Consider the following 22,367-nt stretch of genomic DNA (forward strand, 5'->3'; position numbering starts at 1 on the left):
CTACATCACAGCACGACATCGCCACAGATGGCCAACACAGCGTGACAAGCCAACCTCCAACATGATTCTGACTGTGTCAATGTCTAAAACCAGAACCTCATACAGTCTGAGACAGGTTATGAGTTTCTACCCATCTGTGACTAACGAGGTTGCTGTTACTGTACAGTTTGCATCATCATATATTAACAGGGATCAGGGCCCTTTAAAGTTCATGAAATGCCAATGAAATTAAAAATAAAGGTGCAAGAAATGCCCCTGAAGTCTTTGTATCATTTTTCATTTTGTCCTGTTCTTTTTGTAAATTAGGCTGTCACATATTTATAAATGTCACTCCAGTCCCCCATGAGCCACACTGACGGACCCCTGGGAGCTCATCATGGGGTGATTATTTCCTGTGGATGTGGGCAAACGTCAATTTAGTTAATTAGGCTTCGGTCAGTTTAGCGACCCTGTCCACAAAACAGTTTATGGTTTAAGTGAAATTCTTATTTGGCAATATGGAATCATTGTTAACAGTGTAGAATATCACCAGGCCCAAAGGGGGCAACTGCCCTTTCTTTCTACATTTTTCTCCTAAAACCTCACATGAGGGGGAAAGTCCCCATGTATAACTGCCTGTCCTGCAATAAACCGTTATGAATTAGCTCATAACTTAAACATGTCAATGCAATCATAGTTCACTTCAATTTACAGCATTCACATTGCTAGCTTGTACAGCTCTGATCATGACCCGCAAATATGAATTTGTTTATTCCTGACAACAACTGAGCATTACATCACGAGTAGTAAAAGACCGTAACCAAGAGCCCTTCACAACCAAAAGGTTGTAGCAAAAATATGAAACCTAGCGCAAGTGACCTCAGAGCACCAAACAGGTGAGTCAATCAACAACTGAAACTGGACATTAGACTGTCTAGAGATTAGAGTAGGGGGGTCCACTTGAGGAAGATGCAGCGGTAACTGTGGTGTCAGATGTAAAGAAGTGGTAAAGAAATGGAGCAGCAGCTTCTGCACTGGTTGACATATTGGGATGTTAATTTTTGGATTTCACAAAGTGTGTTTAAAATGCTGCTGAATTCCAGTCAGTGAGTTATTTCCCATCCTGACTGTTAAGCAAAACTAAAAATCGTTAAAAAAAGAAAGAAAAAGACATGAGCCGCACCTTTGCACACTTGTCTAACTCCCAGTGCTGCTGGATGATATCTCTGAAATGAGAGAGGGAGACATGCTGTGTCTTTTGCTGGCTGTCAAGCAATGTCTGCCCAGGGCAGAACAGCTGAACCAACCGAGCATCTGCATCTGTCCTGCATACCTCAGAGGACACAAGTTTCCACCATATATCCCTCAGGTGACAGGATCCAGCTCTCCGCAGTAACAGAGAGGGACACGAGGAGACACTGAGGCCGGCAGCCTGAAGAATATGGTGACCATGTCTGCTGATGGCTGGCAAATATGGTGTGGATGTCACTGGCAGCGGGTCAGAATCCAAAACAAAATCAAACAAGGCTTCAGGCAGACTTTGAAAGGAACGGCCTGGCTGTGTGACTCTGCAGGATTTTTTTTTGCTGGCATTGTTCTTCTTAACCAAACTGGGGTGTGACAGCGTGCAACATCATTTGAATACATTCTTTGATCCACCCACACCCAAGCGACAGGAGTCATAATACTCCAGCGAGGCTTGAGACCCTGTGCGGCATAACACTTGACCACTCCTCACAACAGATGACTTTCAGGTCAAATGAGGACAGCGCAGTGGAAGCCCAGGCTAATATTACCGACAGACAGCGGTAGCCGGAGAGAGCAAAACATCGAGGGGGAAAGGACGGAGAAAAGAGCCAAAAAGGAGATGAAAAACAGAAGAGTTTGACTTGCATTGTGTTAGTACTCCAAATGACCGACGATGCTAACTGCCAGGCAAAAGCTGTCCACTGCCTCCTGACATCCCCTCTTAATGGTGTTGGCTTTGAAACCTTTATCACTAATTCATTACTTCTGTCTTTTCAGCAGTAAGGCTTGAAGCTTTGTCTTCCGTCTAATTGAGAGCCGGTGGCTTGAGGCTCTAATCAATCAAACTTACTAACAGCTTTCCATGGGAGAGGATGAAAACACCATTATTGTACCAGAAGGCCATTTACCCTTCAAATTGTTTTAGCTTTACGTTCCCCATTTGTGGAATTGGTAAGCTTGGAGGCCACAATGAATAGGGAGGTTTACCCAAGCTGTCCCCCGTCAGAACCTGTCCACTGTCGTTGAGTTACACACATTGGAAGAATGTGGGAATATTTGGGATTCGAAGCAGACCCATGGAAGTCCTACCCTGACGTATTAAAAAAACAAAAACAGGAAGAGAACAGACCGGACCTGAAAGAGACAAGATTCAACTAGACCTTAGGATTATCAGATCAATCAAAAATGTGGTCAACCCTGACAACACTATGAAATAACAAGCAGCAGTGGTGAAAGTGTCCTAAGAATCGATGTGGAGTCATAGAAACTAATGCCGATAGGTCTCACAGACTAATTAGCAGTACAGATGTGATTAGGGTATTAGACATATTGCCATGCAGACCGGAGACACGTTACAATAGCACAGGACCCCACCCAGACTAGATGAGACCCCTACGCCCACATATTCAATCGGGGTTTTGGAAACAACCCGTCATAGCCTTTAATCAATAAGCACGATTTCAAAAGAGCAGACAAAGTCTCCTTTCTATCTCTTTCTCGCTCCATTTTACTTCCACCCAAACCTCTTGGCTCACGCCTAGACGTGTACACGCGTCTAATTAGCAGCATTTCCCTTGATGACGCTGCCATTTCCTGTCGCACTGGAAGGATCAAGTAGCACAACACGAATGCCAGCCTCCACATCAACACAATTAGCTGAAGAGTGAAATGTGAGGCGTGCCGTCGCATCTCCTCAGCTTCATTAAGCCACACAAAAGACAACTTGATGACAGACATGCTGCTGTGTCTGCAGGTTAGAGAGGCGCTGAGCAGGTGTACGTGGCAACCCAAACCGTCGCCATGGGACGTGGTGATAACTTGTCCTAGATAACACGGTTTATTGTTGGAACAGAGGTTGAGGTTACCAAGCAGCTCAAATGCCGCTTGAAATTAAAGACAGCTTGTGCATGTAGTAATCATTTAATTCAAAGGACTTAAACGTAACACAGACTTAATACTGTCTTTGGTCGCTGTGTTGGGACTCCACCAGCTCATTTACCCTGGAGTTGTGTCTCTGGTTGTCGCTCGAAACTGCTGTCAGTGCCAGTCACAACACATTTCACACTACAGGATCTGGACTCCACAACTTATTTAGAGTGCAAGATGTCTCTCTCTCTCTCTCTCTCTGAGGCTTTTGTTTACAGGCAAAAACAGTTAGCGAGCGGAAAAATCATTTAGTCGTGCAAAACTGTGTTATAGTCTTCGAGGATACTTATACACACTACTAACCCAGGCGAGTTTTAGGGTATTTGGATATTTCCGATCAGGAATGAGCCTTTATCTATCCAACATTAGACGCTCAGTAAAACACAAGCTTCCCTCTGCTGACATAACTGAAACGAGGGTATGATTTAATTTGGCAGGTTTAGGGGTGACAGGCTATAAAGCATTTCAGGACGCCTGCCGCATTCGGCCATAATGTGCTGCCAATAAACCAAAAAGATTTCATTATGCATCTCTCTGATTAGTTTTAAGGTGAATATCAATCCAAGAATGCCCGGTTGAACTTTATCTCCTCAAAGTTTTTACCCCAAGTTGTCTTCGGAGGACGAAACTTCAGGAAAGTCAGAGCAGGGAAGCGTCTAAACAGGCTGGCACGCCGCACACGGATCAGCCGTCTCTAAATAAAACGGGTACTTTGCTGACAGGAGACGCCGTCATCGCCGCATGAAGAGTCCACATGGACCGGAAGAGCGGATATGCTGTCAACAGCCATTAGAACCGAGTACTTATTTACAGATGAGCGGAAACATCTGTAGGCTGGTGGGGGACTGTCAGATCGAGAGGGTAAACAACAATGTGTACTACTGACGCACACCCCCGTGCGAACTAAGCCCGTCAATCACACGAATAAGGCAAGTGGCTGGATTGCAGATGCGGATGAAAGACGGAAGAAGAAGAAAGACGGCCGCACAATGGCTGGCACAAGAGTCCGGCAAGCAGCCCCGACAGGAGCCAGGAAAAGAAAGAAGACTTCTATTGTAAGAGACAAAAACAGATGAAGAGTTAAACTTACAGACACACAAAAACAATAAAGGCTGAGTTAATTATGATGTGTTGCTCAAATGAAGAAGGAAAGGCACTGGATCATTTGGTTTCACTTTAAACAGCGAGTTTTAAAATATGTAACAGACTCAAAAAGGCATGCAGAAAAGAACAGAGAAGAAAGGGTGGGGGGGGAATAGACATAGAACAGAGGAAATCTAACAAAAGACAACAGAACACAGTCAGAACAGAGTGGAGCTGAGCACAACACACCAGAACAGGCTGTAATTGTCTTGTGCAGGACCGACCCCGGCGCATCCCAGCAGGCATTGCATGATGAATGGGCCTGGCGATGACTACATCCACCATTCCTCCTCCTCCTTACATGCTCTTTTCTCTCCCTCTCCTCTCTGTCACCACTATTAGCCCTCCTTCTGTCCCTCCCTTCGCTCCCCTCCTTTACCAAAAAAACCACACTCTATTCAACTGCTGCCATCCCACAAGATTAATTTGCATTCAGTGCACTTAGTCCTCATATTGTGCGCTGACACAATGACATATTACAGTGCACGGCGCACCTATTAAACATATAGTCTACCTTGAGGGACAATGCTTTTTTGCAAGATGGCTATGATCGAGTACAAGCGTTAAGAGCGAGAAACGCCAGGGTACGACTTGATCCGCTAAGAGCATAGAGAGGCGCGAACCCGCGAGTCACGGTGGAATCGTTACGGGAACAGTTAGATAACCTCGATTAATGATTCACCAGACCCAAACTAATAAACTGGGTCAGACTGCAAGAACAGGCGGACCTTCGGGTTGGGCTGGGGGAGAATGGACAGCGGAAGGCAGAGGAGGGCAAAAAAAAGGACGAAAGAAATCAAAAGAGAGGTGTTGGTGTCGCTCCACTATAGACAGGAAGGAGAAAGTATGGAAACGCCGTCCGTCCTCCAGCTTTCTTTTCCACCCTTCCGCTCCTGCTGGTCCATCATGTCCACGTCCGAGGGGAGAAAGGGAGAGAGACCTAATTTAATTTGCCACGGCAGCTCCAGCCATCAACCTCCTGAGCCTGAGGGCGAACGAAATGGACTCTGGGATTTTAAAACTTGAGTGAAATAAAGAAATAAAACCGGCCGCTCTGGAGAAGGCGTCGGAGACAATAGCACAGAGGGTGGCAGAGAAAAATGAGAGTGGAGTTTGTGGGGAGAGGAGGAGGAGGAGGAGGAGGATGTGGGAGAGATTTGAGAGCTTTATGTGGGCCAGATATCAACTATATGGTTATCGTAAACCTTGAACATCTGGGGGGGGGGAGCTGAGTAAACCAAACAATCAGATCAGCATGGTGGTAGGAGCTACTGCTGATGGTACAAACATGGAGGTTGGTGGGAGGTTAACCACACATTACCTTAGCCGACTGCACACCCCAGGGAGGCACGGCAAGAGGTGGAGGTGGTGTGTGCATCTTTCTCTGACCCCAGGGCACACCTTTGGGGTGTTGCTCCACAAAGAAGCACGGGTGACATCATTGCGTAAATGAAGCTTGTGTGCAGGAGGCAGTTGGGAGACGAGGGTGTCGAAGTTGGAGACCGAGAGACTGTGGACTATGTGGGAGTCGCATTACTGCCCTCCGGCTCTTTTCTTCCTGTCACATAAGCACTTTGAGGACTCCACTGCAAAGCTGGAGCCTTGGCAACTTCAAACGGCTGCTTAGCTGGGATAGATCAGAGGCAACGGATGGATAAAGAGGGAAATAAAGAAAGTGAGCACAATGAATTTAGAAAGAACCAAGCTTGTTCAATGCGTAGCTTTAACATTGTGTTCAGGGATGTGTTAAATTTTATTATCAGAAAATCCCCTCAAGTTTGTCTACTGCTCCCAGGGTAGAAAAAAAAGGGGCCTCCACCCCAGCCCACTGAGAGCCAATGAGCTCTGGTCCAGCTGCAGCAGAGAGTTGTGGGCCATTAGCAAGAGAAAACAAACACAGACCTCTGGCCAGGCACACACAGTCCAGCCCTGACACCTGTGTCCCATTCACCAAACGTATCCGGCCACTTGACACTTCACAGAGGAGGTAGGGTGCTGTTTGTGTTTGCAGGCTCGCACACTTTTCCTATAGTTTGGCTACTCTACCTAAACACCCTCTCTGCCCCCAACCAGCCGCCCGCTTTGCCACCTGACTGTCACAACTGACCCTGTTCAAATCCAACAATAAAATTGCCTGAAATTGCCCGTCTAGGTTCCCCAGCTGCATCTGCAATGACCTCCTGGAAGCCAACACCTGTCCCGCACAGATGGGGGGACAAGCGAACGCCCCACACACCTCCCTACCACCCAGGATGGATGAGAGACAGCAGGAGACAGCAGGCTGGGCAGACACGGTACCGCTTTGGATCAGTGGAGGGGCACACATGGGGCTGCCAGCGGCTAAACCTAGGGTCGGCACCATTACAATTCTTTCCACCTCAGCAATTTGAAATGGAGACGCGGTATGCCATCCACTGTGGTTGATTTGCCATGGTAAATTCTCAATGCCTGAATACAATTTAATGAATTGAAATGGAGATGACCCTTGACTCTGGCGACGCACTCATAGTTTCCACCCAAGATTAAGCTAGATTGCACGGCTGAGCTGTTCAGATGAAGCCACGGCCGCTTGCATGCCGCAACGCTTTGTTTGCAGTGAGGCCAAATGCGCTCACAGATGGGAGCCGACTGGACACCAGATGACTTGCTGTGTTGTGGTGGTGTGGACTGTTTTTGGCCTCAGAGACTTGGGGACGCAGAAGAGAACAGGGCACCCGGCACCAGATGCCCTGTTCCAGTTTACTGAGTTCTGCTGTCCTGGGGCGAGGCTGTGATGCTCCGGCCAAACATCAGGATGAGCAGAGTTTGTGTCACATATGCTCTTGTTTTTATGTTGCAAACAGCATCCTCTGCTCCCATAGCATAAAGATGGAAAACAGGAACCTCTAGGTGACCTTGTGTAGGTGTTCATTCCTCTGCTCCCTCATAAGATTGCTGCCTATCATGACAGGGCTGTAAACAAATACTCTCATTGGTAAACACTGAACACTGTCTTCCTGACTGCATCGGGTCACAGCCGCGATCTCATTTCAGGCCTCTGGAAAAACAGAGACAGCAAAGAGAGCAACAACTGTTACTGCTCCGTATCAACACGGCCTCGTTAAACCTCATCGCTTTCCTCATTTTTCAGTGAATGTCAGCTCTACTTAAAACAAAATGACAAACAGCCCCGCGTGCAGTAAAGCATCCGTGACAAGAGGCAAACATAGGTGGCAGTAGGTGCGAGTATGTGTGTGGTATCTGCGGAGCACCCAGACCCAGCCAAGGTAACCAGACAACTGGGTAAACACACAGACCCCCCCCACCCCTCTGCCCTCTGTGCTCACATCAGTGAGAGCTTTCAGCACCAACAACCAATGATATGAACATCTGAAAACACTTGATCACCTGATAATACCCACGCAGCCTTTCCTAGCTGTTTGGGTGAATAGTAGAAGAACTTGTGAACCCCACACACACAGTATGTTCAAAGACGTGACAAGACTGGTTCGGATGCAAATGCTAGGCAAGTCTTAATGCAACCCAAACAAGGATGCTGTATATATGTATACAGCTGACTTCGGGTAAGAAACTGAGCCTTCTCAATGGCTAAGTAGACAAAGGGAAAAAATCCACTCATATCCAGTGACTGATAGCACTTATGATAAGGACAGGGTTAGAATATCCAGCAGTGAAGTAGTGCGTTCCCATTACTGCATCTCTCCATCTCTGAAAATGGCTTCATTAACAGGCCAGTGCCGAGAGCTCCCTTGCCGAGTGTATGAACGCGCTCTGCCCCGAGGGTCCGCTGGAATGGCTGAGGTGAAGTCCATTAACACCCGACAGCTTGTTTTTTGACCACTAAATAAAACAGAGTATTTTTCTACATCTGGAGTATAAATAGCCCTCAGCTCAGAAGCTGGGAAAAACACATTTCTGAGGTCTCAACTCCAAGAGAAAGATGAAGCGTGTGAGCTCTGCTGGTGAGAATGCATCATTATAGGTCATGATCTAGATAGGTGCCATTTTGAACTTGAAGACTGCTTCTTGCTTTTAATTGCTGGAGTCACCAAACAAGCTCCAACCAATGTTTTAGTAATTTGAGTCAAGCGGGTGCCAATCCTTAATCCTCAACTGCCACTATGGGTCTAAACAAAGAACATCAACCATTCTAAGGTGATAAAAGAGTTTTTCCACTGTTTTGCAGAGAGTTTGTTGTGTTGTTTCACCTTAATGACTCAAATCGTGTAGCTGTCCGTGCCGACGCTTGGGTACAGATATTGAGCACAAAAGCCATTATAACCAAACTGTCTTTTGAAGGGGGTGAATTCATATCTCACATAACCTGTACTTCTCATCTGGCGTACTTCCCGATCCCTCAGGCAACCAGAGCTGGCTACCTCTGAGCCTATGACATCGCTCTTACTTTCCCAGCACTTACAATCCAATCATGTGTCATCTGATGAAACGTTACACCCTAGTCACCATTATTCCTCTGGATACAGGAGCCTCTGGAATGTATCGGATTCCTGCCTCAGGGGGTAAGCACCTTGGAAACGGAGTCATACCTCCACCAGCTCGCTTCTCCCGCTACTCCGTCCCGCTCGCTTGCTGGCTCTTTCTTTTCCGTTGGACAAAACTCCAACAAAAGGCCGTCTTGATTTGGCCTCATCGGTCCTCTGACATGTGCTCACATTTTAACAGGCCCATCTGACAACACAAGGGCACTCAAAGGACAGCTTGCCGTGTCGGGGCTGTGCTCCGGCTGCACGCAGCCTCCTTATGCTAACACTAAAGTCTGCAGCCTGAGGGTAAACACCGCAATGACCTTTACCCTTTGGCCATTCACCACTAATACTGTGAAACACCTCCCATCTGTGCCTGAAAGTAGCCACTGTAGCTCAATCAGACACTCAAATTACATCAGTGCCCAGAGAATAACTATTCTGCACCCTCAAGTGCAACAATGGCTCAACCACTCTCAGCCAATCTTCCTTCTCCGGAGAGCAACAGTTATTCTGTGCCGAGCAGTACCCGGGCCTGTATTGAGCATCTCTGAGTCACTGGGCTGCGTAATTCGGTCCAGGGAATTATGACAGTGGAAAATCATTTCCCTGGGCCCGGGATAGGAGGCCATGGCTAATCGTTCAGTAATCTGATCTGCCTGCATACTGTAGCATTCAGCAGCACTGCAAGGCCAGCCAGCCAGTCACACATGTGGACACCCCCAGTGCCTGCCAACCATCTGATGGAGGCTAGCACTATTCAAAAACAACTCTCCAGGTTTTGCCGAGTATTACAGATGCTATCGGATCATTTGCTAATACTCAGTTGTGCTGTGCTGTTTAAAATGTATTTGCTCTACTCCTACGCTCCAGCACCCAATACCACTCACGATATTCAGAGCCTAAGCCAAATATGCCACAGCTTCAATTCCAGGCAGAAAAATGCAGTAAAATGCACAATCTGCCTCTTACGTTGAAGGATATTAAGCGAAAAGCTAGAATTGATGAGAAAACATCTGAGTTTGTCTGTCAAACAGCAGGCTATTTTGGGTACCATTCAAATTGCACATTCTAGTATCTGACGCAGCCAGTGGTGTTGTAGTCGTGTAAGAATAAGAGCCATAGGGAGCAGTACTGTGGCACAAAGCAGTGCTTATGCCCAGCAGGGAGGGCTGGGGGCTCGGGTTTTTGGAAAGATGCCTGCCTTCAGCCTAACTCTAAAGAGAGGTCTGCCCCCCACACACCCAATGTGGCTCCAAGGGGCACTGACATGGAAAACTACAAGAGCTGGCATGTTGTCCGGCACTGCAGCTCTCTTTAGCCTACAGTTACCTTGTGTAACATAATATATGATGCAGTGGTCGCAGTCGTACAATGATCACATTCACATCAAAACTACTTCTGTGTACACATAACAGCAGCAATAAAACAGTCAAAGCTATGACTGACTATAAATGGTTCCCCTTGCCGCTCCACATTCATGCCTAAAAATCTGAAATGAGGAATTGTTTGTGATCATGTCTTTCTCTGATAAACGGCCAGAGACTGTTTGGTGACGTGATCTGTCATATATACTGTCACAGCTGCGGCAGATTATCAATCGCAGAGTCTATGTCTTGTAACCTAATCACAGCGTTTCAGAGGCATATCTAAGTGAGAGATGCTGATATATGATCAAATGGCTGCAGCAGTGGCAGCCTTCATCAACTCAAAGCACTACATCACAGCATGTTTGGCAGCAAGTGGGAGTAGTCAGATGGAGGGTTAGAACAACCAGGCAAACAGTTGGCACAGATAAATAGAATGCAACTTAAGATTCAGCTGTCCATAAAATTGACAAACGAATGACAACAACTACATTTTTAAAAGATCTAAACTGCACGTGTTAAACCCTACAGTTTTCCCAAATGCAGGGATGATATGATAAACAACACACAGCTTGGGGACAACAAAAATGTGAAGCTATGGTCAAATAACTCTCTCGTGCTACATAAAACCAGGAGCACAGCGCTCTTCAGCAGCAAGAATGCATTCTGCAGCTGAGCCTAAAATGCAGGGAAAGTCCTTACGACTTTGCCAAACACATTCTGAGTGTGAGTCATTCTCCTTTAGTAATCTCTGGCTCACAAACGTGCACGTTAGTGCGTGAATACACCCCAAGGCAACAGATTTCAGGCAGGTCTGGACTGCCCCTTTCCCTACAGTGGGGAGTCAAATGTTGGTAGTATTTTATACACACGGCTATGTTGGTGGAGGCATATGTTTGATCAACATTACACTACAAACAGTAATAAAAACAGGTTAAGACATGAGATTATCATAACATATGGGTAGAAAGCCATGTGTGAGGAGTGCAGTAGAACACTAACAGTTGTGTGCATAAATGGTTGTATCTTTTAAGCCAGTGCACCCAAACTGTCCTACTTTCACTGAACACAGTTTGGAGACCAGCATGTTGTAATCAGCATTACAAATCTGTTTTACCACCCAACCAACGGGACATCTCGGAACAGAACAGCTGGCTTTTAAGTCTTTGTTTTACACCGAAGCAACACAAGTGTGGCTAACATTATACTGCAGCCTGATTCCTACAGGTAGATGCAGAATGGATTTGTATACGTTATCTGTTCTATCACAGATCCTGCCAACGCTTCTGTGACTAACTCAAGTGGCTCAAAATCACCTGGACGCTCGTTTCAACCCGCCAGGATCGTTTTTCCAAACCACCGTCACGTGAAACGCCATTAGATGACAGTTGTATCGACCTTTAATCACAAAAAGTCCCCGAAACCATTCGACATTTTCGAATCCTACACAGCGAGGGACATTTAACTTCGCATCACAAGACCACTAACATGCCTCTACGTTTCGCTACGTTGATTGCTCGGTGTTGATAAATTCTTAAAGCTAACTTGAGACGATGGTTTCATAATAACCGATACATCACATCTGTTGCAAAGTTACAACAACAACTTAAGTCTAATGTCTCGATCCGGGCTGCGTTACGGGACGTGGCCGGATAAAGGAATTCCGATATTAAATCACAGACCACCGCAGACGGACGCCGCTATACCGGAGCACAAACTTCCCCCTGACCCGCTTCAACAATAGCCGCCTCTCCCTGCTTCCATGGGCGAGCTGAAACCTGCAGCCGCACTCCAAGCACACCGCCGGGGCTTCACGTATCAAACCAGGGGGGGAATCGGGCCGAAATCAGGCCGAAATATGGCCTCATTCTCCAGCCTGCGTCAGACAGCTCTCTCGCCGGGCCTCGGAGCGGAGACCGAGCGGCGGGGTTCTCGGTTGTCTGCCCTAACATGTGCGAAAACAACACGGCGAGCCCCGCGTCGATGTACTCACCTTCTCGGGGGTTCTTCGTGCTGGGTTTGTAAAGCAGCAGTAGAGGCCGACTGGAGCGGATCCGGCATTGAAGCACGCCCGGTGCTTGTCTCTTCGTCGTCGTTTCGCTTTGTCGTCGTCCGTGATGTGGAAGCGCCACAGCGGACTCGGCTGGGAGAAACGGGGAAATCTGAGATTGCCCCTCTGCTTCTGCAGCTCTGTGCATCGGCAGTGGCCAACAACTGTCGACAGGGGGCGCCAGCACGGCCCATTTTTTTTGTCTGATGCGCATGATAAAAGAACTCCACATAATCGTATTCCCATATCTGTATCTGCTCCATGGAATTTATTTGTGCAGTGCTTTTGATGTACTGCCTGTTATTAATAAAATAAGATAAGAACCAGACATGTTTTGATCCATTACTTTTGAAACCGGTATCCATCCAATCTATTTAAAAGTATGATTGTATCGTGCATTCCAATATCAATAATTAACATCAGTCAAATTGTAAATTAATTGTATTTTGGTCATTTGTTTTGTTTGATTTTTAACCTGACAAGTTTCATTGATTGAATGATTGAATTAACATATAAAAACCGTTTTATAATGAAACGATTATCTCTCGAGAATCTCTCCATATACTGTCATTGTGCAGTCAATATAGCCTCAGGTTAAATCTAACATTCCTCTAGAAAAAGTACTCCAATATTGAGAGTATTTATGTAGGGAATGAGTAGTTGGTACTCGGTTCTAAGATTCTACTGTTGTATTGTACCATATAATAGTGTATCACTGGGATTTTCATGTAGGGTAGCTGATGTTCATAATAGCCTACAGATGTCCTCCACCTTTGCAGCAGTTATGTTTCATTAGAATGTGAGGGGGCATTAGAACCACCACCAACCTCTTAGGAAATGAGTTTTACCATTTATAGTTTCGGGATCTAAGAATAAAATGTCTTCAGAAAATGTGGAGCAGCTGTGAATACACCTACACATCTTCCTTGTGACTCATGAGGTTGGTGATTTTGATTACAGAGAAGCTCAACCCAGGACAAAGCCGTCCTTGAAACCGCTTTGGCTGTCTCATCCACATCACATGATAGAGGAGACAGGGTCACACGACCCATTAAGAGCCCAGAAAGTTTACTTTGGTGTCCCATGGAAGAGAACAAAGAGGCACCATGCACACTGAGAGAGAAACAAGAGGCTGCCCTCTTAATTATAATCACTGGACAATGCAGCGGATTACCTTGATCAGTAAATACAATTGATAGAAGATCAAACTGAAGTATTTTGGTTTAAAAAGACACTAAAAACATTCAGGCCTTCACATTGAACGCCCTGTGTGGCAGCTGGGCTGTAAGAGAGACGACTTCCCCGTTGAAATGAATCCTTGTCCTTTGACTTGTGTGACCTCCTGCTGACTTTAAATAAACTTTAGGGGCTTACATCTCTGTTAATGCAGATCTGTAAATCTTAAACATCCCTTCACTAATTGGAGAGTCCCACCATTATGACACCCTGAACTGGAACAGGTGGGGAAGTGAACTGTAAGTGGACTGCAAAATTGGCTTATGCAGGCTCACACAGACCAACACACACGCACTCACGCACTCTCTCTCTCTACCTCTCTCCCTAGGTCTCTCCCCCACCCCGCCCCTAAGCCTGCCTGTAAAAGCCTAAAATGCATAAATTAGTAATGTAGAAATATGACGTCAATGTCGTAAATGTGCCACTACGCTGGCCATCAGAGGAACATTTCAGGTTTATTTGTGTGTGTCGTTCTAGATAATTTGTTGAAATAGGGCGACACCCAAAGGTAAAACGTGTCACGTCGACGCGTTGCATTGTGGGTAGAAGTTGTAGTTCCTTGTCCGGCCCGTTTGGCTCGCGCTCTGCAAAATGGCGACGTCCCTGGGCTCAAACACTTACAATAGACAGAACTGGGAAGACGCGGTACGTGTTTATCGGTATTTACTCTGTACATAATGAAAACTTGGATCCAAAAACAATATCTGTAAAACCACGAATAGCGTATTTATGTATTTAGATACGTTTATGACTTCAATATACAGCTGCTCGCGCGCTAACAGCATCGTGGTTGCTAACCCTAGCATGTGTCTCTCAATCATCCTTAGTTAAAGCAGAGAATCACATTTATCTAACTTGCGGTGCTTTAACACTCGACCGGAGCTTCTTATGGACGTAGAGTCACAATATCCATGAGCGTATTTCAGCTAAGTTCCCCTTTTGTGGCGCATTTGGTAAAGCTAGCGGACGCTACAGCTAACCGGCTAACAGCGCTGTAGCATTGTTGATGAAGCACAAGGCTAAATATGTCGTTGTTCCGTTGTGGTTTGGTTTGATAAGCAGAGTTCACTTGTGTGGCGTTTAAACAGCGACTTCACTTCTGTTAAATACGTTAAATAAGTTATTGTGTGTGGGTCAGTTTGATTTCATTTACCACTTCTTCATATTGTCACATCTATCTCTTCCATTTAACCCCGAGTCAGCTGTAATTGTGAGCTATTGTGACTTATATAACTCTAAAACTGTCCCTTATTAGTTTACCCCTTTTAGCTCTCACATCTAAACCTGGTTCAATTGAGGCACGGCAGTGTAAACTTTGCAACTCTAGACAGGCTAAGCAATCAGTGTGCTTAAGGAGCTGCTTATATTTAGTTTAATGACTGATGATGAAGATGATGCAGATAGAGTGGAATGAGAAAGGCAAGTTCATTTTTGAAACAGCATCTTCTAACAGATGGCAAAGTAGGAATAGAGTCCCACAGCGCTTCATATTCACTTGTGTCATTTCACTGTGAGCTCACACAAGAAGGTGAAATACAATTTGGGCTCATTTCCGTCATCAGTAAAGGTCCGGGCGTGTGACTGGGTTTTATACATGCGTGCGTTTTCACTGAAATATTGAATGGTTTTCCATTTTCTTCCAGGATTTCCCAATTCTGTGTCAGACATGTTTGGGAGAGAACCCTTACATTCGCATGGTGAGTAAGATAAGTCTCATCTAAATAAAAGTCATCTTTTGTTTACTGGCTGTATGGATATTAAATGTCTTAATTATTTGTCCTACAGACCAAGGAGAAATATGGGAAAGAATGCAAGGTATGTTTGCATCAATTTATATGTTTCTTTGTGTCAAAGCATGACGAGGCATATTGTGATCGTATGAGTCATTGTTGATAATATTGATGAATTATTTCTTGGTACCCCTCAGATCTGTGCTCGACCTTTCACTGTGTTCCGCTGGTGTCCTGGGACACGAATGCGTTTCAAGAAGACGGAGGTCTGTCAGACCTGCAGTAAGATGAAGAACGTTTGTCAGACCTGTCTGCTGGATCTGGAGTATGGTGCGTCTCCTGACAGCCTCGCTCTGTTCTCGTGCTTTCTGTCCCACAGTAACAAACAGGCAGATTGACCCCATGTCATGCTTTGTGTTTGACAGGTTTGCCCATCCAGGTTCGAGACACTGGACTGTCTATCAAGGATGAGGTTCCTAAGTCAGATGTCAACAAAGAGTACTACACACAGAACATGGAGAGAGAGGTATAGCTATTGTTCAAACTGCTGCAGCAACTAAGACTCATTTATATTCCTGGCATTTCCCCATTATTCAGTGACTTTTCACTCGTGTTTACTTGGATTCACTTGGGTTTCAGATCGCCAATTCTGAAGGCACCCGGGCAGTGGGCCAGTTGGGTAAAGCTACCAGCTCTAGTGATATGCTGCTGAAACTGGCCAGGACCACACCGTACTACAAGAGGAACAGACCGCACATCTGCTCCTTCTGGGTGAAGGGAGAGTGCAAAAGAGGGGAGGAGTGCCCCTATAGGTCAGTGGCAACAAGCTATAATTTGTTTTCTACTGGATGTACTATGTCTTCAATTTGATCTGAATCTTTTTCCTACTGAAATGTTTGAGATCTTTTTTACTCACATTTCTTCTTTTTCACGAAAACGTAAAACAGACACGAGAAGCCCACCGACCCTGATGACCCACTTGCGGACCAGAACATCAAGGACCGTTACTATGGCATCAATGATCCAGTGGCTGACAAACTGCTAAAGCGAGCCTCTACTATGCCCCGACTGGACCCACCAGATGACAAATCCATCACCACCCTCTACATCGGGGGCCTGGGAGATACTGTCACAGATGGAGAGCTCAAGTAGGCTTTGTTGCTAGGAGATGACATATTATGTTGTAACAAACATTAATCCCAACATTTATATTGTAAAAAAAAAAAATCTGTGTACTTGGATTCAAATGTTTTGTCTCCCTATATTCGTGTTTGTCTTTGTGTAGGAGCCACTTCTACCAGTTTGGAGAGATTCGCACCATCACCATAGTCCAGAGACAACAGTGTGCCTTCATCCAATTTGCCACACGGCAGTCGGCTGAGTCGGCTGCTGAGAAGTCATTCAACAAGCTCATTATCAACGGGCGGAGACTCACTGTGAAGTGGGGCAGGTTAGTCGCACATCCAGACGCGCCAATTACCTCCAGAGAGGTTTCAGAGGGCTGAGTTGATATGGAGAAGATGCATTTATTTTGACCTTTTTCATATTGATTTCTATGAATTGCTTTGTGACAACAGACAGACAGGCTAATCGATCCGTTTAAAAGATCCAGTGAATCAGTTCTGCATCAGCGAACTAGTGCGTTGGCGGTCTAATGGGGCTGATTGTTGTTGTTGCTACAGGCATCGTCACCTCTTGGCTTTAAAAGACAGCAGAGTTTAAATCTGTCATTTTTAAGTAGAGAACACAACTTTTCATCAAGTAACTTTCTGTCAGTTGTGTGCTACTCATTATTCTGTAACAGAGCTTTTCCCAGCTGCTGGATATGACAGTGCCCCCCTAGAAAAATATGATATCTACAAAAAGTTTAAAGAATAATCTGGTCAAGCTTGAAGTGTTATAAGAGTTTTATTAAGATTGCACAGACTTCTAGCAGGTAAGGAATCCCTTAAAATGCAGGAAGAGATTCTTGCAGCTGCATTGTACTAGGGGATGTGTGATTAAGTAGCTGATGTATCATTTATCATGTTAGATCTCAGGCAGCAAGAGGGAAAGACGGCGTCAAAGATGGCGCCAATGAGATGGGCATCAGACTGGATCCTGTGCCTGGATTGCCTGGAGGTTAGTTTGCAAACCCAGTCTGAATGTGCTCCCATACCATGTCTTAGTTTAACGTAAATCTGAGCTCTCTGTGTTAATTTGAACTCTATCCCTATTATGTGATCTTTCCTTCTGTCATGTGTTAATTTGAACTCTATCTCTATTGAGAGAATATGGTTTGAAATCCATGCAAGCAGAATAGAATGCTGGGTGTGATGGTTAGCAACTTTGCTTTGTTTGTGGCCTCTTAACACTGTTTATCACCCGGCAGCTCTGCCTCCACCACCTGCTCTAGATGAAGAGGCTCCTGCAAACTACTTCAACCTGGACCCCAGCTCCTCTCCTGCTGTAATGAACATCACTCTGCCCCCACCTCCAGGGATCAACCCTCCGCCTCCAGGTACACTCGCAGCCCTGCTCTCATAGATCCAGCTCACTCTGAATGAGATCTAATATGTTGTGATGGTGACGTTTGGTAATGTGTAAGAATATGAATATCACATTTCCCATTTCCTGTGGTAAATTCTGTAATAAGTCATATTTCGATTAAGGTTTAGAAATTCAGGAAATTTTATCTTACACAACAATGGACATAAATAAAATAACTTATAGTAAACTACTCAGTGTTTTACCTTTGTACTAAAATCGTGGTCTTTTATAGGCACAAACAGTAGATTTCTCTGGGGCATAAGTGTTTCATGCAAAACTGTTTGAGTTAAATGGAGAGGATCTAAAGTGTATTTGTGCTGGCTGCTATATGCTCACATTGTTTTCTTTTGTTCCTTTAGGTTTTGGCCCTCCTATGTTTCACCCAATGGGACCCATGGCCCCACCTATGCCTCCTCCCATGAGCATGAGACCCCCAGGTCAAATTCACTACCCATCTCAGGATCCCCAACGCATGGGTGCCCATGCCGCACACGGCACACGCCATGGTGATTAGTTTTAGATTGAAATGATAATATGATAAGGTGTCGTTATTCCCCCATGTCAGACTTGGACAGGAGCATTTACTTCAGATGCTGACGGGCCTGAAACCTGCAGAGAACTCCCTGTAGAAATACACTGCAAGAACACAATGATTTGATCTGATGAATGACGTCACCTGCTGTGCTGCAATGGACTGAGTGAGCACCATATGTGTCTGGATAGAGAACCAGATCTCATTGTCACGAGGATGAATTTGCAACTACCTGCTTTTAAAAGTACCAGAACAGCTTGTAAACAGTGGAAGGTAACGTGGTAAAAGACTTCAAACATGAGAGTGTGTACTAGTCACTTGGGTCATAATTGCTTAAAAGGTTCCTGTGGTTTGTACTAGTGTATATATGAAACTGTATACTCAAGGTTGAACTTGTACCTGTCATATTTTGTGAGTTATCCTTTGGAGCTGCATCCTGAGGAGAATTTTAAAATCTGTTAATTTTCAGTAACATTGACTTTTTTTTTTATTTGATACAATATTGATTTTCCACAGCATAATGGCTTAGTTTATTGTAAGGCTTTGTTGTCATTAAAACTCCCATTTTGTCATTGATCATCTCGTTGTGCACATTATTCTTCAATATTCATGCATTTACTCTTTTAAGAGCAAAGTGGGTTCCACTGGAGTATACAAAGAGCAGATGAGAGGGAAAAGAGATGAGATAAAGACTGGAAGGAGGGAGTGAGGTGAGTGATACGGATGCATTGGTAGTATCGGGTACTGCAGATGGAGAGGAAGGGTCAGGGTCCGAGCTGGAGCTTGCAGAGCACACATACCATACAGCAATGCACATAATTGTCATAACCATGTCTATTAATAAATGTGCCATTCCTTTTCTTCCCTTTCAAAACCCACAGATTAATAGGTGAGAGCATCTTTCGGGGATGAGACCATCAAGTCGTTTCCTCTTGTGGTCAAAAGTCTACTTAGGCCCCTTTCACATTTCATTAGATTCAGGGCAGTAATTGCTTCCCCAGCCCTTGGGTGCTCTATTGAAGTTGGGCCTCCAAGCCATGTGATCCATGTTTTTTTCAGGCAGAGCTTGGACTTCCACTGCCTCATACCCAATCACAGGGATCGCCCTCTTGCTTGCCATTGCGCCTCCAAATGGCTTGGGAGATCTGAGGGAAGGAGACAACTTCATTTAATCATTGACTTTTTAATGCTACCTGTAGAGCTACGGTTTAAATGTGAAAGGTTTGATTCTCTAACCGCTTCTATAGAGGGGAACTTGGAGACGCATAATATCAAGTCAATGCTGCCATTACCAAAGTCTGGTAATCCCTCTGATTTGATTCAATTACCCCCATTAGAGGAAAATCGCAAAATTCTGCACGACTCCCACTGTGCTAATAGGGTAGAAAGTGCTGCATTTAGGCTCTTCTGCTTTTGTAGCTTCTCTGGCCATCACTTCTGGGTTAATTAGAGCTCCATAAGTGTGCAGATCCCTCTGCAGGGTGCACAGTTACAGACTGGCTGGCAGAAACTGTGATGGACAGACCTAATTGTGTAATGAGTCATGTATGAGCGCACTACTTTGCTTTCGCCATCTGCCCAAGCTTGACCTTTGTTCTGCCGTGGGTCTGCCTTGTTGCTGTGCTGAAGGGCCTTGTCTGTCCTCCTGAGAAAACTGATTCCTTTTCGTGCGCAATCTGTCATGTGGGGGCTTGAAAGCACGCAGACCCCCAGCAGATCATCTTTCAAGAGACGCATTTAAAATTGGCGTAGCGCAGCCATGCTCCACGGAGGTGCAAGCCAAAGACTGGGTCCATTTTCAAACAGTGTTAACATGGTTTCGAGTTGAGGGGATCCTTATTTAAGAAACAACTTTGGTAGATGAAACGGTTAGATCAGACGTCTATTTGAAGATAGATGGTCTCGATGTCTCTGGTCTATCAACGTTTCTGATCTTTCTGAGGTTTTTCCATTAGAGCCACACCTGAGTTATTTAGGTAATCTGAGAGTCTGGGGTGAAAAGACTGGATTGAAGGTGCAGCTTTACCTGTTGAAGGACCTGTAGTTGGCAGGCTGTAGTCTTTGTGGGAGCTCAGGAAGCTGGATGCCGAGGGAGTTGATGAACTCCTCATTGTTTCCCAAAGCTGTCATCCAAGGAGAACAGTATAATTTAGGGATTACTGTGGCGTTGAACTTCTCATGAGGAATCACTTTCAGTGGACCAGAATACCCTGCCAGAAAGTAAGAGTTTGTCACAGAGCTGAAGAGACATGCTGAGAAAGTTTGATCATTCTTGGGCGTGTAAAGTACATTACAAAAGCTCCATAAATACAATAAAACATGCGCTATAAAAGCGAACAAACAGATCTATTACTGACGCCGAGTTTTTCTTTACATCAGCAATATGAACTGCAGTAATTAGATCCCAGTGTGAATACACAATAAACGATGCTTAGCTTACTGTCAAGCAGTGCATCCAGTCCATTCAGCAATGAGGCGGCATGCTCATAAAAAAGCTCTCTGTATACATCAGAGAAGAACTCTCCTGATACCGCTGATTAGAAAACCATTTGCTCACTACATTTCCTTGCAGAAGTACATTGTCAGTGTCCATGCATTTGGCATTGCTAGTCTACTCCTAACTCCTATTGCCATTCACTCTTCACTGTATATGAGCATTTACCTGGAGCGATGAAAGCTGGACTGCCCTTCTTTGCTACAGTCTTCTGTAAGTTCATGACCAGGCTATGCTTACAAGGGATGGAGGAGACCTGGTTCTCTTTCCCTCCATGGGGCTCCAGTATGATCTGTGGGGGAGGAATGGCCTCTGGATGAGCCTGCACAAGAGACACGTTTAGACTTCTATGAATGATATCCATTTAGAAAGCAGCAGAGTGTTTGATGTGCCGTTGCCTTACATTGTTTTTGTAAACAACATTGGCAGCATTCTCCACGATGTACTTCTCTGCCCTCTTCTGCCTCTCCTGAAACATGCGAGAGCCTCGGTTTGATTGAAGGTTGAGCTCCTCCATCATCACATCCTTTGGAACGCTTATCTTCTTTCCCAGGTTCAGACCTTCTCGAACAAAAAGAGGTATAGTGATTAGTGACTGAATTTAATATTCCTCCCATATTCAAAATGTCCGTATAGAGCATTTGTATGGTTTATTCACAGACATTCCGTGCAGTGAAGCATGAGGTGACTAAAACGTAATGATACATACGACACTTGCACGTAAGCGGAAAAGCAAAAATAGCCGCTACTTTCAGACATTTGGGAATAGATGGAAAGTAACCGACTAATAAGACCTTTGGCAACCCCTTTGATCTTCTCATTTCTGTCAACTTAAAACAGCTGAGGGGTGCGGAAATGATGAAGCTGAGCTTTGCTTCAGCATTACTAAGTTGGAATCTGCACAGCTCTTGGTCAGGGTCTCTGTGCCTCCGCTCGTGTTATAGCATGGAATAACAGAGGGCCTGAAATAGCCTCAGAGATGATGTCAAAGGGGCGTGTAATGTTTGTTGTGATCCAAGGTTCCACGGGTAACTGGGCATATTAATAGGATCTTTGGATGAAACATCTCATGTAGGAGAGATTGGCCGTCTTTCTCACACGATAAGACTGCGGGGAAGTCCAGGCATATGCCAGTCTTTAAGAGTTTAGGGGGGGGGGGGGGGGGGGTTATAATGCCTGCTAGCTGGAAAACAGAGAATTTGCTAAGGTTCCTCGTGGAATATCAGAGGGACAGCGTTGGCATTCCTAGGTTTAGGTGTAGTTAGTACACACCGCGTATCCTCAGGCAGAGGAACAGCACACTTTAATGTTTGACTCAATTGCATCTGAGCCCCAACTGTGATCAAAAGCTATGTTTTGAATATCAGCGTAAACACATGCAACGGAATACCAAAGCACTGACAGAACAGCGTGTAAATAAACAGCCATGTTGGTTTGTAATTAGTGTCACTTCTCTGTCTCCATACTCTGGCACAGAACAAATTAACCTCACCCCATCTAGATACTAAATGGGAAGAATATAAATCTTACCTCCTCTTGGCCCTATAGTCAGAGTCTTAGACATCTGCACATTATGCATGGCCAGGCCGGAATCCATCTTCTTCTTCTTCTTCTTCTACCTGCAATTTGCTTAGACTTATCATTGGTAT

The 22,367-nt window shown here is 45.2% G+C and overlaps 3 protein-coding genes across 3 annotated transcripts in view; 1 reads left to right on the forward strand and 2 right to left on the reverse strand.

Annotated features, from left to right (window-relative positions):
- LOC143011916 (bifunctional heparan sulfate N-deacetylase/N-sulfotransferase 1-like) overlaps positions 1-12,334 on the reverse strand; it is a 35,633-nt gene extending 23,299 nt beyond the window's left edge. Inside the window, exon 1 of the mRNA XM_076164935.1 lies at positions 12,141-12,334. The gene's annotated coding sequence lies outside the window, so the exon portion shown is untranslated. The remainder of the gene's footprint in view (positions 1-12,140) is intronic.
- Positions 12,335-13,980: 1,646 nt separating this feature from the next.
- On the forward strand, positions 13,981-18,800 carry rbm22 (RNA binding motif protein 22). The gene is made up of 11 exons (XM_076165000.1): positions 13,981-14,078; positions 15,077-15,130; positions 15,219-15,248; positions 15,361-15,493; positions 15,589-15,689; positions 15,803-15,975; positions 16,111-16,311; positions 16,449-16,613; positions 17,196-17,284; positions 17,535-17,663; positions 18,052-18,800. The coding sequence occupies exons 1-11, from the start codon at positions 14,025-14,027 to the stop codon at positions 18,204-18,206; spliced, it is 1,284 nt and encodes a 427-aa protein (XP_076021115.1). The 5' UTR covers positions 13,981-14,024; the 3' UTR covers positions 18,207-18,800.
- A 385-nt stretch (positions 18,801-19,185) lies between these two features.
- On the reverse strand, positions 19,186-22,315 carry LOC143011882 (myozenin-2). Its single transcript, XM_076164885.1, has 5 exons — positions 22,249-22,315; positions 21,122-21,279; positions 20,887-21,040; positions 20,251-20,434; positions 19,186-19,369 (listed from the first exon to the last, which is right to left on the reverse strand). Exons 1-5 carry the CDS (start codon positions 22,313-22,315, stop codon positions 19,186-19,188), a joined length of 747 nt encoding a protein of 248 aa, XP_076021000.1.
- Positions 22,316-22,367: the final 52 nt, after the last annotated feature.

This window comes from Genypterus blacodes, unplaced genomic scaffold (assembly GCF_046128005.1).
Source record: "Genypterus blacodes isolate CSIRO-AG114 ecotype Tasmania unplaced genomic scaffold, CSIRO-AGI_Gbla_v1 ptg000139l_1, whole genome shotgun sequence".
Taxonomy (NCBI): Eukaryota; Metazoa; Chordata; class Actinopteri; order Ophidiiformes; family Ophidiidae; genus Genypterus; species Genypterus blacodes.

Bases quoted from the DNA above. Each gene is read 5' to 3' on its own strand.
- rbm22 (XM_076165000.1), top strand. From the start codon at position 14,025: ATGGCGACGTCCCTGGGCTCAAACACTTACAATAGACAGAACTGGGAA. The intron at 14,079-15,076 runs GTACGTGTTTAT...ATTTTCTTCCAG, and splicing joins GACAGAACTGGGAAGACGCG to GATTTCCCAATTCTGTGTCA. The intron at 16,312-16,448 runs GTAGGCTTTGTT...GTCTTTGTGTAG, and splicing joins GTCACAGATGGAGAGCTCAA to GAGCCACTTCTACCAGTTTG.
- LOC143011882 (XM_076164885.1), bottom strand. From the start codon at position 22,315: ATGGATTCCGGCCTGGCCATGCATAATGTGCAGATGTCTAAGACTCTG. The intron at 20,435-20,886 runs GTAAATGCTCAT...ACTTTCTGGCAG, and splicing joins TCCAGCTTTCATCGCTCCAG to GGTATTCTGGTCCACTGAAA. The intron at 19,370-20,250 runs GTAAAGCTGCAC...TCCTTCCCTCAG, and splicing joins AACTACAGGTCCTTCAACAG to ATCTCCCAAGCCATTTGGAG.